The sequence below is a fragment of the Taudactylus pleione genome, unplaced genomic scaffold, assembly GCF_031769625.1.
Source record: "Taudactylus pleione unplaced genomic scaffold, aTauple2 ptg000201l, whole genome shotgun sequence".
NCBI classification, from domain to species: Eukaryota; Metazoa; Chordata; class Amphibia; order Anura; family Myobatrachidae; genus Taudactylus; species Taudactylus pleione.
Window position 1 is genome coordinate 31,054,276 of NW_028284603.1, and position 16,633 is coordinate 31,070,908.

The following is a 16,633-nucleotide window of genomic DNA, read 5'->3' on the forward strand; positions in this document are numbered from 1 at the left end:
AAATTGCTATTTAAAGATTTAAAAAAAAAAAATGTTTAGATGTGGGGTTGTTGCTTTAAAATTAGTGGAAGTTTTCTTTTGTAATTGAGAATAAAAGAGCCCTATTACATTGTGCTGTTAAATTATGGTTATTGTACCTGTAATGTGTAACCATTGTTTTAATGCAGCTTGTTTGCTTTTATGGAATCCATGGCCATTTCACAACAGGTGTTTTGACTTACTATTGACCTGTTTCCTGTATTTCCCCTACTTAGTTACACATTATTCAATGTGGCTCCTGGTTAGCTGGGCTCATTGCTGTTCTGTGGTGAAATCCAGCCTTGCAGACAGTGATAATTTACAAGATTGGCTCAAAAAATTAACCCTTCTTATTCCCGAGGTAAGACAACTAAAAACATTGTGCCCATGAGTGTGAAGGCATTCTTTCATTATCCAACAATATAACTTAGTGACCTACAGCTGTATTTTTGAGTTTGTGCTTACAGATCTATTTTTGCTGCTGATATACAGATGTGCCCTCACTCATCTCTGCAGCCTGGTCCCATCAGACTCTGCTAGCGCTGGGCATCTTCTGCGTCTCTTTTTTTGCCGATATTGTGTCTAAGTTGCAATTCGATGTGACTAGGACGCACCAGGAGAGTGTACTGATTAATTTAATATGTGACACTTGTATATCTGTGTGCGACTTAGTCTCTCAATCTACGATGCAGCGGCTCAGTTTTTTTCCACAAAAATGTACTGTTTTCAGTCTCCTTTGCACACCGATATACAAGTGTCACCTATCAAAGTAATCAGTACAGTCTGCTGGTGCATTCTAGTAGCATCAGATTGCGCATTTTCGTCCAAAAAAGTCCAGACGCTGAGTAGCACCGGACCTGGGGACTCACTCACGCCAGGCATATCGCGATGCACGGTGTATTGAGGCTAGATGAGAAAGGACATATCTGTAGATCGAAGGCCTATCCGTTAACTTTCAGGGTTTTACCTTCCTTTTCTGTAAGTAGGTTTTGCTCAAAGGAAAATATAGTTTTACCCTCCACATTTCCCAACAGTCCCTTCTTTTCCATTTGCAAATCAGATATTTGCAAAACCTCTACACGATCTGGGTATACATGCCACCTCCAAAGCTGACAGTGTGCAGTAGTAGCTATTTGGCTCAGTAAGTCACTGTAGCTTTCATACAACAGGACCATAATTTAGATTTTTGCTATAAAATAGTAAAGTGGCCCTGCACTTTATATATTTACAATACTTTCCATTAACATTTCATTATAATTTATCATGGGATACATTAATCCATCCGACTGAGACCCACTTTAATGCCTTTCCCCCTTGTAATTTGAAATATGTTACATTGTCATAATTTATATTATAAGGGGGAAAGGCATTAAAGTGGTTCTCAGTCTGATAGATGGATTAATGCATCTCATGATAAATTCTAATGAAACATTAATGGGAAGTGTTGTAAACATATAAAGTGCAAGGCCACAAAGGGTACACCATAACTTAAACAGGATGTATGGCATATTCAGCAATACTACAGCACATGTATGCACTAATATGTAGCAGTGTGTGGCTTTATTTTGTGCACCTGTGATTGCACACGGAAGAAAAGATTAGGTGTATGCCCCGCCTGCTGGCCATACTACATTCCTTTATACATTTTACTGTTGGAGCCTGCCAATTTACTTTATGCTACAGACATAAAACGTCCTTGTAAAACTGTTTCTAAGCAATACAGTATAATCACAATGCTTGTTTGGGGCAAGCAGTAGACCTGTAGAGCAGTGGTTCTTTTTAAAATGGCACAATGTAGTATGAGAATTTTTTTCCCAGCACCCCTAGGCCAAAAGTTTCTTCTGGAGAGATTTATGAAAAAAATGAAATGTAGTAAATTGTGCTTACTGCCCATCCTTAGGGTCACTTATGGGGTGTTGGACATGGTTGCACTTCTGTTTGTCCATATATTTTATGATTGGCAGCCACCAGCACTGGTTTTGCCTATCACATGGACCATAAATAATTTGATATGGTTCTGGATCACCAACCCGTGGCACCCCTGCAAGTACCCCGCAGCACCCCAGGGTGCTGCAGCTTTGGGAAGCACTAATGTAGAGGACTGTTGTGTATACACAGCTGTGGTGGAACTTTCTTTTTTAGAAACACATTAGAAAAAAATAAAGCGATGCTTCAATTCAATGCACAATTTTGTTGTGGGTGTGACATGCTCTTTGACTCTTCATGTTTTCAACGCTAGACAGTTATTCTTTAAAATACCAAACTGAACGCCAGACGACCCCGCACCGCCCCTTAAGTGCCTCTGCCTGTCAACCAGGCAGAGGCATTCAAGGGCTAGCGTGCATGTTAGCAGGACCCATTCTGCACACTTGCGTGCACTGCGGTGTGCAATACATTAATGGGTAATTTGTACAGCATGCAATCAGAAAATTCCTTTGTGTCTTAAATAATGTCTAAAAGTAGAAGTTTTATGAAAGATTTACCCCCTTCCATGCACATGATACTTTCTATCCAAGAAATGCTACAGCCTTTCAGTGTATCGTATGGCAGATAACATAGCAGCAGCTTGCATTTAGCTGAATATTAAATATCTCCGAATGTCATACTTACATTTTTATGGTTTGTGCATGTTATTCAATGCTTTTTACTTCAGATAGACATGTGTCAGGGGGACTTACCATTTCTGAATCAAATGATTCACATTCATTACACTGCTGCTGCTAGTGATGTGAAGTTAATGTATGGAGAAATTTCAGCCATTGTCTGGTCGTCATTGGTCAAAATCACTAGTTATCATTGATTAAGCCTGCTGTAGTTCCAGCTACCGCTGTTGTAAATTCCACTACAGTTTACAAAAAGCACATGACAGTGGCATGTGTAATTAGTAGCTATGGATGCTTGCAATTTTAACATAAACCCTGCTTATTTTAAATGGAAGCATTCTATTTCTTTGTGTAACGCTAAAACACAAAATTGACTCAAAATAAATAGCACAGCCTAAAAATAATAGTGGGTTTTAAAGAACAAAATATTTTTATTATATTGAGCCCTCCACGGTTTTAATTTTTTGCTGCTATAGAATCCAAGGATAAAATTCAAGTGTATGATTGTGTTTATTCTGATTTTCCTTGTAAGACTGCAGTGCGTCATGAATCATGCAATGGTCTGTACAAGCTGTCCCTTTCTGGTCTGGATGGCGGTGATTCAATAAATAGATCATTTTTGCTATTGGCTGCATCAACTTTGTTGAAATTTCTTCCTGATGCTCAAGCATTAAAACCTATTCGGGTAAGTAATTTCACTTGTAGTAATTTACTCCATGATTTTGGTCTTAGAAGACAAATGTTGCGAATCAAAATGTAGATATGAAACAAAAGCAATTGGGCAACACTGAACCAAAGTGAATTTGGTTTGTTCTTATTCACATAAGTCTGTAGGGCACCAAGCAGTCCATATGATATTATATAATATCCAGGGTTTCCTTCTGTGGAACTGATAGATGTCTGAACCAGTCATGTAGGATTTTTATCCTGTGCATATTTAGGTCTTCAAATGATGACCTCTTCTGGATACTAGAGAAATCTTAGTTTATCTTTAGTCCTTTCTTTTAAACAAAAGAAAAAAAAATGAAATGCATGGTTACATTCCCTATTCCAGTGGTTCCCAAACTTTCTCAGTTAGAAACACCCTTAGGTTCTCCATAATTTTTTCAAGGCACCCCTAAGCCTAAATAATTATAGAGTGAACCATTTTTTAAGTAGTTGGGTCAAAATAACATAGTATTTAGGTCAGCCCCTTCCATGTCTCTCCCTTTGCTCCCTTCCGTGTCTCTCCCTTTGCTCCCTTCCGTGTCTCTCCCTTTGCTCCCTTCCGTGTCTCTCCCTTTGCCCCACTCCATGTCGCTCCCTTCCATGTCTCTCCCTTTGCTCCCTTCCGTGTCTCTCCCTTTGCTCCCTTCCGTGTCTCTCCCTTTGCTCCCTTCCGTGTCTCTCCCTTCCGTGTCTCTCCCTTTGCTCCCTTCCGTGTCTCTCCCTTTGCTCCCTTCCGTGTCTCTCCCTTTGCCCCACTCCATGTCGCTCCCTTCCATGTCTCTCTCTTTGCTCCCTTCCAGGTCTCTCCCTTTGCTCCCTTCTGTGTCTCTCCCTTTGCCCCACTCCATGTCGCTCCCTTCCATGTCTCTCTCTTTGCTCCCTTCCATGTCTCTCTCTTTGCTCCCTTCCATGTCTCTCTCTTTGCTCCCTTCCATGTCTCTCTCTGTGCTCCCTTCCATGTCTCTCTCTGTGCTCCCTTCCATGTCTCTCTCTGTGCTCCCTTCCAGGTCTCTCCCTGTGCCCCCTTCCAGGTCTCTCCCTGTGCCCCCTTCCAGGTCTCTCCCTGTGCCCCCTTCCAGGTCTCTCCCTGTGCCCCCTTCCAGGTCTCTCCCTGTGCCCCCTTCCAGGTCTCTCCCTGTGCTCCCTTCCGTGTCTCTCCCTTTGCTCCCTTCCGTGTCTCTCCCTTTGCCCCACTCCATGTCGCTCCCTTCCGTGTCTCTCCCTTTGCTCCCTTCCGTGTCTCTCCCTTTGCTCCCTTCCGTGTCTCTCCCTTTGCTCCCTTCCGTGTCTCTCCCTTTGCTCCCTTCCGTGTCTCTCCCTTTGCTCCCTTCCGTGTCTCTCCCTTTGCTCCCTTCCGTGTCTCTCCCTTTGCTCCCTTCCGTGTCTCTCCCTTTGCTCCCTTCCGTGTCTCTCCCTTTGCTCCCTTCCGTGTCTCTCCCTTTGCTCCCTTCCTTGTCTCTCCCTTTGCTCCCTTCCGTGTCGCTCCCTTTGCTCCCTTCCGTGTCGCTCCCTTTGCTCCCTTCCGTGTCGCTCCCTTTGCTCCCTTCCGTGTCGCTCCCTTTGCTCCCTTCCGTGTCGCTCCCTTTGCTCCCTTCCGTGTCGCTCCCTTTGCTCCCTTCCGTGTCGCTCCCTTTGCTCCCTTCCGTGTCGCTCCCTTTGCTCCCTTCCGTGTCGCTCCCTTTGCTCCCTTCCGTGTCGCTCCCTTCCGTGTCGCTCCCTTTGCTCCCTTCCGTGTCGCTCCCTTTGCTCCCTTCCGTGTCGCTCCCTTTGCTCCCTTCCGTGTCGCTCCCTTTGCTCCCTTCCGTGTCGCTCCCTTTGCTCCCTTCCGTGTCGCTCCCTTTGCTCCCTTCCGTGTCGCTCCCTTTGCTCCCTTCCGTGTCTCTCCCTTTGCTCCCTTCCGTGTCGCTCCCTTCCGTGTCTCTCCCTTTGCTCCCTTCCGTGTCGCTCCCTTCCGTGTCTCTCCCTTTGCTCCCTTCCGTGTCGCTCCCTTTGCTCCCTTCCGTGTCGCTCCCTTCCGTGTCTCTCCCTTTGCTCCCTTCCGTGTCGCTCCCTTTGCTCCCTTCCGTGTCGCTCCCTTTGCTCCCTTCCGTGTCGCTCCCTTTGCTCCCTTCCGTGTCGCTCCCTTTGCTCCCTTCCGTGTCGCTCCCTTTGCTCCCTTCCGTGTCGCTCCCTTTGCTCCCTTCCGTGTCGCTCCCTTCCAGGTCTCTCCCTTTGCCCCACTCCATGTCGCTCCCTTCCATGTCTCTCTCTTTGCTCCCTTCCATGTCTCTCTCTTTGCTCCACTCCATGTCGCTCCCTTCCATGTCTCTCTCTTTGCTCCCTTCCATGTCTCTCCCTTTGCCCCACTCCATGTTGCTCCCTTCCATGTCTCTCTCTTTGCTCCCTTCCATGTCTCTCTCTTTGCTCCCTTCCATGTCTCTCTCTTTGCTCCCTTCCATGTCTCTCTCTTTGCTCCACTCCATGTCGCTCCCTTCCATGTCTCTCTCTTTGCTCCCTTCCATGTCTCTCCCTTTGCCCCACTCCATGTCGCTCCCTTCCATGTCTCTCTCTTTGCCCCACTCCATGTCTCTCCCTTTGCCCCACTCCATGTCGCTCCCTTCCATGTCTCTCTCTTTGCTCCCTTCCATGTCTCTCTCTTTGCTCCACTCTATGTCGCTCCCTTCCATGTCTCTCTCTTTGCTCCCTTCCATGTCTCTCCCTTTGCCCCACTCCATGTCGCTCCCTTCCATGTCTCTCTCTTTGCTCCCTTCCATGTCTCTCTCTTTGCTCCCTTCCATGTCTCTCTCTGTGCTCCCTTCCAGGTCTCTCCCTGTGCTCCCTTCCAGGTCTCTCCCTGTGCCCCCTTCCAGGTCTCTCCCTGTGCCCCCTTCCAGGTCTCTCCCTGTGCCCCCTTCCAGGTCTCTCCCTGTGCCCCCTTCCAGGTCTCTCCCTGTGCCCCCTTCCAGGTCTCTCCCTGTGCCCCCTTCCAGGTCTCTCCCTGTGCCCCCTTCCAGGTCTCTCCCTGTGCTCCCTTGCAGGTCTCTCCCTGTGCTCCCTTGCAGGTCTCTCCCTGTGCTCCCTTGCAGGTCTCTCCCTGTGCTCCCTTGCAGGTCTCTCCCTGTGCTCCCTTGCAGGTCTCTCCCTGTGCTCCCTTGCAGGTCTCTCCCTGTGCTCCCTTGCAGGTCTCTCCCTGTGCTCCCTTGCAGGTCTCTCCCTGTGCCCCCTTGCAGGTCTCTCCCTGTGCCCCCCTCCACGTCTCTCTCCCTGTGCCCCCCTCCACGTCTCTCTCCCTGTGCCCCCCTCCACGTCTCTCTCCCTGTGCCCCCCTCCACGTCTCTCTCCCTGTGCCCCCCTCCACGTCTCTCTCCCTGTGCCCCCCTCCACGTCTCTCTCCCTGTGCCCCCCTCCACGTCTCTCTCCCTGTGCCCCCCTCCACGTCTCTCTCCCTGTGCCCCCCTCCACGTCTCTCTCCCTGTGCCCCCCTCCACGTCTCTCTCCCTGTGCCCCCCTCCACGTCTCTCTCCCTGTGCCCCCCTCCACGTCTCTCTCCCTGTGCCCCCCTCCACGTCTCTCTCCCTGTGCCCCCCTCCACGTCTCTCTCCCTGTGCCCCCCTCCACGTCTCTCTCCCTGTGCCCCCCTCCACGTCTCTCTCCCTGTGCCCCCCTCCACGTCTCTCTCCCTGTGCCCCCCTCCACGTCTCTCTCCCTGTGCCCCCCTCCACGTCTCTCTCCCTGTGCCCCCCTCCACGTCTCTGATTGAAGCCCCCTCTATGCCTCTCACTTTGCTCCCCTCCTCCTTATCTCTCATTGCAAGCCCACTCTTAAGAAAATTACTCTGAAGTGGCTCACTAGGTCACTGGCCGCCTGCGGCACCCTGGTCACAACACCGCGGTACCCCAGGGAGCTGCGACGCACAGTTTGGGAACCACTGCCCTAGCCGAAAGCGATTAGTACATGCTGTGTGTGTATGCAAGAAAACAGTGTTCATATTAAAGTATACAGCTGTTAAATACCACTTTTTTTATTACCCCTGTACAGATGTGTCCTTATACCTCTTTGCTGCAGTTGCTAAAAAGTACACCTCGGCGCACCAGGTCCTTTGAGACTCTGCTAGCACCAGGCATCTTTTTTGCGTGTTTTTTTTGCAGAAAATGCGTCTGTCACGAATATTGCTGGGTACACACTGGCAGATATATTGGCCGATCAATTGATCGGCCAATATGATGGGTGTCCGTCAACCAGTGTGTACCAGCGATATGTCTGTGAACCTTGTTGTTCAGACATATCGCGTCGGCTCTGCTGCGCAGCCGATGCCCAATATATCTGTGGATATATTGTGGCATCGTGCTGTGTGTACAGGCGGTCTACCGATCGCCCGTACACTTGCGAGAAACACCCCCTGGCCTGCGATCAAAAAGCAGATGGTTGTTCAGTGTGTATGAACAATCTATCTGCAGATATATCTGTTAAGTATGTACCCAGCTTAAGCGATGCGACTAGGACACATCAGCAGGCTGTGCTGAGTAATTTGATATGTGACACTTGTATATCTGTGTGCAGCTGAGCCTCTGATTCTGTACAAGAAGTGCAACAATGTAGCGGCTGCAGCTTTTTTCATTCCAAGTTCCATTGTTCTTCATATACAGAATTGGGTGCACACAGATATACAAGTGTCGCATATCAAATTAAATAGCACAGTCTGCAGGTGCACCCTAGTTGCGTCACATTGTGACTTACACATTTTCGGCACAAAAAGACGCCCGACGCTAGCAATGTAGCACGGGACCAGGTGATCACTTACGCCAGGCTAGTTGTGCAGCATGGTGTATTGAGGCTATGTGTATGAGGTCACATCTGTATATACTTAGCTACATACACCTTTTTATTTTCTTTATAGGTAGAAGACTACGAGGAAGAAACTATTCTACGACCTGGATGTAAAGAATATTTTTGGTTACTGTGTAAACTGATCGATAACATCCACGTCAAAGATGCCAGCCAGGTATAGTTTGAGTTACAGCACACAATGATCTTTTTTTATTTTGTTTAGAAAAAACACTAAATGGCAGATTCAATTATCTGCAGTGTTTACCACATGGGTAAATCTTCAAGTTTAAAGCCCAGAGCTATTCAATAATGAATAAATTTCCACAGATTCCATAGATTCTGCATTAACTGCCAGAATCTAAGGGTTAATCATGCGGGGTGGGGTAGCGAGCCTTAATTAAATAGCCCAGGGCTGACAATTAGCCCCCCACAGCTATTTCAATCTTCCCATACATTTTTTTTAGTCCCTAAAGTTTTTATATACACTTAAGATAACAATTTTTATTTTTTTTGGCTAGTGTTCTTGAGTAGCCAGATTTACCAAGACTCAATTACTACATAGTTACTCAGAGGACAGAACCACCCAGCGTCACACTACTCCTAATGTAGTTTAGTTGTTACTTCGAAATTCAAAATTGTCATATGTGCTGTAGTCCGATCAGAGATACAGTAATTCCTTAATGAACTTTACACAAGCATCATTTGCAAATATCATTAGCTTTACAGCACCGCTAGCGATCTGGGCAGAGTGATATCCGCTTATATTTCACGGATGATGAAAGAGATAGACGTGGAGGTACGGTGCTGTCAGAACAGTTTAATGTGTGAGAACAGTGTGATGGAGGGAGAGAGGAAACTCGTATAATAAGTTATAGTATATGTACAGAATAAAAGGGGCAGCCAAATGCTTTACATCAAATTCATGTTTTTTTTTGTTAAATTCAACTTCCTTTTTTTTAATTTGTGAGATTGCTGTTAAAAAAGAATATTAATCTTCTCTGCACACCCTGGCATAAAGAATAAGGGTCAAGGTGGTTGTTACGGCAGCAATGAAAGATAAATAGTTTTTTGTTGTACAAGGAAAACTGGTCCTATGACAGATAATTATGTTTGAGCATTAATGTGGTAATAATTCAATGTACATTATTATTTTATAAAATGCCTTCAGGCAAACTGCTTAATGTAAATTTGCTTGTCTTTGGTCAGAAACAACATATTGATTTAGTATCTCCATTTTATTCCTAGACAACATTGCTCGATTTGGATGCTTTAGCAAGGCATTTGGCAGACTGCATTCGCAGGTAGGACGGTTTCCTGTCATTGTGTTGTCATAACCTGGCAATTGCTGCCTCTTCCTGTGCATTAACCATGCTGCTCCGCAGAGTTATCTGGTAGCTGCAGCAAAATCTTAAATCTAGTAGAGTTTTTAGTTTTCTGATTAATAATAGTGATTTGTCTGAATTTTCTTTTTTACTAGTATTTTGAGAATCTAGTTACAGAAGCAAATAATTAAGCTTTGTGTGTTTTATATGTCTTCATTTTATAGCCGGGAAATCCTAGACTATCAGGACGGTAACATAGAAGATGATGGTATGACAGGACTCCTGAGGCTTGCAACCAGTGTCATCAAACATAAACCTCCCTTCAAATTTTCTAGGGAAGGGCAGGTAGGATTATGTGCTTCATGCTCTGTCTATCCCCTGTTCCTATTGGCTGTTCAACTGATTTTAATTGGTTCTCTCGCTCTCTCTTTTTTTATTAGGAGTTTCTCAGAGATGTTTTTAACCTACTATTTCTGTTGCCAAGCCTAAAGGACAGACTGCAGCCCAAATGTAAATCCCATTCCTCCCGGGCAGCAGCATATGACCTCCTGGTGGAAATGGTAAAAGGCTCAGTGGAGAACTACAGGCTGTTACACAACTGGGTAATGGCACAGCATATGCAGTGTAAGAGCAAGCATATTTATAATACTTTGCCTATCTTTTACTGTGTCTTTAGCTTTGCTAAAGGTAATAGTGGAATATCCTTTATATATAAGCTAAGACCTATGTTAGATCACATAGGTCGCTCATAACATCAGTCTGAGCCATTCACAGCTATTCATCCAAAATAGGTGACCCGCACTCTCCATTTGCAAAGTGATACATATATAATAGGGATAATTGTCACGGGTTTATACATTCAACACAAATGTAATAATGTACACAAATGCACATGGGAGAATGCCTAATATGTAAATTAAATGATAATACATTAAAAATATATACATTACAATGGAACCATATAGATGATCAGGGGTAGCACTCCAGCTGCACATCCCAGATTGCCCTGCCACAGTTTTGCTATTAGTGCATGCTCGGATGTGTAGTTTCACAGCAGCTGTAGTGAGAAACGTTGCCTACCCCTGTACTAGATGAAAATAATTCTGTGTATACAATGTAAAAACAAAACATTGATATAACAAGGAGATCTGAAAGTATGTGTGATGGGATTGGCTTTAGCTGGATACACACTGGCCGATCAATTGATCGGTCGGCCAATATACCTTGTGCTCGTCGGCGAGTTTGTACCAGCAATATGTCTGAACGACGTGGTTCACAGACTTATTGCTTCGGCTGTGCTGCACAGCCGATGATGGCAGATATATCTGTCCATCATGCTGTGTGGACGGGAGTTCAGCCGACCATCTGTACACTTGAAGCAGAGGCCGTGGGGGAGGGGAGTGAGACTTGACTCCCAGCCAGATGGCAGTGATGGTTGGTCAGTGTGTATGAACAACTATCATCTGCAGATATATCTCTAAGGTGTGTACCCAGCTTTATTCTGTCTCCATGTTGGGGGAAGGATCTTGACAGACTGGCCTTTGCGTTTTTTCTTAGTTTCAGTAACCATCTGTTACTGCTTTTTCCCACTGGTGCGGTTTGACCTACAGACACTCGCTGCATGTAAGTGTCAATCACACACATTACCATTGTGCTCTCCAGTTGAAGAAATGTAGTGGCTTCCAGCACCTGGAACCGCTTACTTTTGGATAGTGTGTGTGTAGCCAATACAGCACCTCTTTGCTGGTGATTGCTGCTCTTTGCTCCTGACCACTTACTCTACATCAGGACCCTTGGTGGTGGGCAGATCATTGACTGCAGAAGCTGATTTCACATAGTAGCATCATTGGATAAGTTTGGTTTAGCTTAGTGGTTCCCAAACTTTTTTGAATCACGGCGCCCTAGTGTATCAGCATTGTTGTCACGGCACCCCTAAGCCAAAAGTTTGTTATTAAGAAATTCAGAAAAAATGTAGTGAAGTAAATTGTGCTTACTTGTTATCCTTAGGTTCAGTTATGTGGTGGGGACAGGTTTGAGCTTCTGTTTGTCCACATATTAACATTACATTGACCATAAACAATTTGATTTGGTGCTGGACCATCAACCTGAAGCACCCCTGCAAGTGTCCCAAGGCACCCCAGGGTGCCACGGCGCACAGTTTGGGAACCACTGGTTTAGCTCAAGAATTCAGTATGCAAAGTGTCTTGAAGGAAGAGAGCAGGATCTTGAAGTATAGCAGTGTTTACAGATTATATCACCCAGGCTTAGTGGCATCACGGTGAAGAAAGATTAAGCCCACTCACCGTGGCCTTGTGTATGTAATAAAATTCTACCCCTATGCTTCAACACGTAATGTCAAGTCTGAACCACATGCAAGATACAGTGGATATAATTACCCCCTAAAGGAGTAACAAAATCCTATTTAAACCATATTCCATCTGTATAATCCAGGGGTGGGCAATAAGTGGCCCTCCAGCTGCTGCTGAACTACAGATCCCAGCATGACCTGCCACAGTTTTGCCATTTGGTCTTGCTAAAACTGTTGCAGGGCATGCATGTGTAGTTCAAAAGCAGCTGTAGGGGCATTTATTGCCCACCCCTGGTATAATCTGTGTAGCTGTGCATTTGTGGTTTTTAACCGCTCTTTTAAAACCTAAAGTTTAGCGTTAAACACTACTCTTTGTAGACCCTTCTCTATTCCTGCAAGACACCTGTTATGTGGTGAAATCCTGTGACATACAGGTAAAAGCGATCATTCTAATTCATCCTCTGGCAGTGCTCTGCCTGCTCCTGAGTAGTCCTGATCCAAAGTGGCCAGGAGGTGCCAGCTACAGTAGCCAGCAGAGACGTTCTGCGGCAGATACTTCCCACACCAGTCATAAGTCAAATGTACTGTACGTTTTAAAAGCTAAACTAGTAGTTTTTGTGCTATTTCTAAAGCGATCCTTTCGTTTTTAAGGTATTGATATGATATATCTTCTGAAGTTCAACTGCTTAAGAAAATTGTCAGTATAAGGTAGAACAATGCTAAAGCATTTTTGTAACATTTTGTCCTCGGTTAAACTCGTTGATCTTTTAGATCAATTCTAAACTACTCTTTGCTAGTGCCCAAGGGTGGTTTTTGCTAAATTATAGTGACCCTCCCACCAATGGCCTCTGCTTTCAGCCATGGTGACATGAACTGGTTTCAGGTGGTAAATTAGACCCTCTAGTTCAGGGCTTGACAAATTTTTCTAAATCTAGGAACCAGGATGAAGGTGTCGGAGCCCGACAGCCGTCCCCCCCAAAAAATTACAGGAGTGAGTGAGGCGCGCAGCTCTGTGTGTTATGCACCTGTTATACACACTATACTAGTCCACAAAATGTACGCAGTTGAATGGATATAATAAATTGAGGCCCCCTCACTGCTCTGCACAGCTCTCCTGGGACCCCATTCCTGAGCACCTTACCCCCCAGGCAACCAACCCCCACGGCCACACTACTGAGGGGGTACCCCCAGGCAAACCACTGCTCTGCAGCGACATTGCTGTACAGCTTCCCCCCGGGCAAACAACCTCCCCCACAGTCACATTACTGAGCAGCTAGCCCCCCCCAATGGCCACACAACTAGGGGGGTACCCACCGGCAAACCACTCCTCCGCAGCCATGGGGGTCTTGTGTGATGATTCTCTATCTGCTAGGTTCTGTCTCTCTGTTCTTCACTTTTTCACATGCGTCCTGTGTATCAGCCTTTAAATCCTTATTTTCCAGTGATGATGGATTAAAGGAAGTAACTCCATGTGTATTACTGGCAGGGTTTCATCTGTGACTTTTTTCACTTGGTTCATTTGCTACATAACTATAATTCAGATTACTGCAGTTTGTTATCAATCTCTGTGTAATAATGCCTTTGACGAAAATGTGTCAGTTTTTATAAACTATATTAACATACTAATTATGAACTACAGCTTCTCATGCACCTTATAAATGGGACTACTGGCCCCATGATGATGTCCGGGCTGAATGCAGATTCGTTGGGCTGACTAATCTCGGAGCAACCTGTTATCTGGCATCTACCATTCAGCAGCTGTACATGATACCGGAGGCCAGGCAAGCCATCTTTACAGCAAAGGTATGTGAGTGCTAGACTGTCCATGCATACAGATAGAACATTCTCTGTATTATAGTTTGGTGGTCTAGCAGCAAGAATACATTTTCTAACGCCTGTCCTAATATTTTACTACAGTAAACTATACATAATATATTGAAAAAATGAATTTTACTTTTCCTCACATCCTGTGCTTTACCAATGGTGCTTTGCACTAGTGTACAGTTTGAGTATACGGTCAGCATAGGGGAGAAGCCAACTACACTTCTAAAGAAATGTCAAGTGCCAGGCTCCACTCTCTCACCCATCTATACCCCATTGTACATACTCCAGTGTCTCCTAGTGGATGAAGGAGAAAATGAAAACTTAAGAATTTCCGCCATGAACTGCATCAGACCTTGAATGAAGTACATATATGCTTGGAACACCTATACCCTGTTTATTTGTGTTACGTTTCTTAGGTAGTACTAATGTAAATAATGCCGATGTGGTGCGAATCTCAGAAATGTATGTGCTTGTTTATATGCCTTTTTTCCTGTATAAAACAAATAGAAATGTGTATGTATGCCACCTAATTAAAGGAACAATAAACCTTAAAATTAATTTGTTCCCTTGGATTAATTAAGAAACTAAACGTATTCCTGTGATGCTGAAATATATTAGACTTGAACATGTCTAAATGTATAATTAGATACATTCATCTTATTTGCAGTATTTAGATGATATTAAGCATAAGACTACCTTGCTGGAACTCCAGAAGATGTTTACATACTTAATGGTAAGTGGCTTTTCATTTGCGTAATATTGAATTAAACCCTCTCTTTTTTTTTTTTCTGGTCCGCTCTAATTGATTAAAATGTTACATCTTTATTAAAGACCACATCTGCTCTATAGTGTCTACTGTTATAGGAAAAAGGCACCTTACCGGGCATCATAAATGCATGTTTGCCATTCATTCTCACCTTCCTCCCACCAGTGTAAAGATTCACTTGTGTATTCAATGTGCCTTCCCTTGGTTGACTGTGATACAATGACTTCAGCGTTGCCACCTAGCATCCATGTATTGTATACACTTGGGACAGCTGGAGGAGATGGTTTCCCCTGTCAATTAGGAGATGCCATGTATAAATGCAGCAGCTATGTCGGGATTTAATGAATGGTGGAAGGTAGATCGTTGTCTGCATTAGGGAAAATATTTGTATAATAAAATATTAAATGTAATTATTTAAACTCTTACAATATGTATTACACCTTTCACACTGCCAGCAATAGCCTGGGTTATTTCAAGTGAATGCGCAGCCACCCGGGTTTTTGTGCAGTGTGAAAGGGGATGCAATCGGGAAACCGGCTGACGTGATCCCGACAGCCGGCTTCCCGACTGCTTTATTCCGGTGTGGGTTAAATGACAGGCGTCTATATCTAGACGCCTGTCATTTTCCCGACGCAGGGAGACAGGCGCCCAGCATTCCGATCGTAGTGATGCCGGGCGCCGCGAGATGACAGCCGCGGGGGGGAAGTTAGGTTTAGGGCACCCGGGGGGGACTTAAGGTGTTAGGCACCCCCCCGGGAGGGTTAGAGTTAGGCTAGGGGGAGGGCGGGTTAGGGTTAGGCACCCCGGGGGGGATTTAGGGTTTGGCACCCCCCCAGGGGACGGTTTAGGCAGCGGGGAAGGAGGGGGTTAGGGTTAGGCACCCCTAAGGACGGTTAGGGGGGTTAGGTTAGTTTTTATTTACCTCAGGACGTTCGGGATTTCCAGCGCTGTCGGGCTGCAGCTGCCGGGATCTGTCTGACGGTATTTCGTACCGATTCGGTGTGAAAGGGCCCAGTTGAAATTACCAGGATCGAGCAACCCGGCATTTCAACCCAGGTAAAGAGCACGGTTCAACCCAGCTCGCTGTGTAATGTAAACGGGTAACCCGGGTCGATGGGTTCCTATAGATTTGTCATATTATTTCTCCTCTTAAAGTCAGTAGCCTGTTGTGGTTTTTTACTCAGACTGGTGTTACTCGACCACCAGATACTCGCAAACTGTAAATGATAAGCTGTGTACCTGCATAGTTCCCTTTAATCATAGTTAGATTAAAGTGAGCTCGAATGTGGAGCTAGGGGCCAGAGTATGGGAAGAAGTCTTTTGAATCCTGCTATCTGGCACTGCTTTTCTGTGTTATCCAGTGTAGGTCCAGGTAGCATCAATAAATAGCACCCCTTTCCACACTTTGCTACTGCTGCCCAGAGATACTGTAAGGGCTCACAACAATGCCCCCTCATGTTCCCAAGACTTTGGAGCAGCGAAATTAGTTCAGGTACACCCAGGACCCTCCGAATCCACACTGGACAACCAGAGATGGGAGACCCTCCTCCACTCCAATTCCTGGTAACAGAGTGGTAGCACATTTCTACCCCAGGTGCACTGATTTCCACTGAACCACCAGGATGAATGTTAAACACATTATAAATTCATTTATGTATTTGTAAATTATTAAAACATGGACAACTTTATTTATTGGGCCAGACACATCTTTTATACATTTTAACCCGTAATGTGCATGTCTTTAAAGTCTGTCCTGCAGCACGTGGGATGAACAGGGAGCTGGCCACATAATGTATAAAAGCTTTTCTGAAGCCAAGACCATGGTGTAGAAAGTAAAAAACAAGTGGAGAACTGTATAGCCTGATTTATGTATTGTCTTATAATAAATTGCAGCACGTATTTATTTATGCTTAATATTTATTTCAGTTTAGCTGTACTGCATTATTGATTTTTCGAAGATATTTCATGCTTCATCTTAAATGTAAAGGACTCTTATTTTGCATGTCCATCATTTGGTTCCAACAAACTCATAGTCCAAAATGGTCTGATGTTGAATGTCAGAAAAATGAACTGCTATAATTTTGTATATTGTAGGAGAGCGAATGCAAAGCTTACAACCCCAGGCCCTTCTGCAAGACGTACACCATGGATAAACAGCCACTCAACACGGGGGAACAGAAAGACATGACTGAGTTCTTTACAGATCTCATTACAAAGATTGAAGAAATGTCTCCTGAACTCGTGAGTTCTGCTGCCCTGTTCTCCTTTGCAGTATTTA

At 45.1% G+C, this 16,633-nt stretch overlaps 1 protein-coding gene across 2 annotated transcripts in view; it reads left to right on the top strand.

Annotated features, from left to right (window-relative positions):
• The window catches only part of USP34 (ubiquitin specific peptidase 34), a 265,775-nt gene that overhangs the window by 144,189 nt on the left and 104,953 nt on the right, over positions 1 to 16,633 (top strand). For both annotated transcript variants that reach the window (XM_088477313.1, XM_088477314.1), the window contains 9 exons: positions 255 to 379; positions 3,154 to 3,306; positions 8,206 to 8,310; positions 9,381 to 9,436; positions 9,682 to 9,802; positions 9,898 to 10,081; positions 13,405 to 13,568; positions 14,257 to 14,322; positions 16,450 to 16,596. In XM_088477313.1, coding sequence (XP_088333439.1) covers positions 255 to 379; positions 3,154 to 3,306; positions 8,206 to 8,310; positions 9,381 to 9,436; positions 9,682 to 9,802; positions 9,898 to 10,081; positions 13,405 to 13,568; positions 14,257 to 14,322; positions 16,450 to 16,596 — 1,121 coding nt within the window. The remainder of the gene's footprint in view (positions 1 to 254; positions 380 to 3,153; positions 3,307 to 8,205; positions 8,311 to 9,380; positions 9,437 to 9,681; positions 9,803 to 9,897; positions 10,082 to 13,404; positions 13,569 to 14,256; positions 14,323 to 16,449; positions 16,597 to 16,633) is intronic.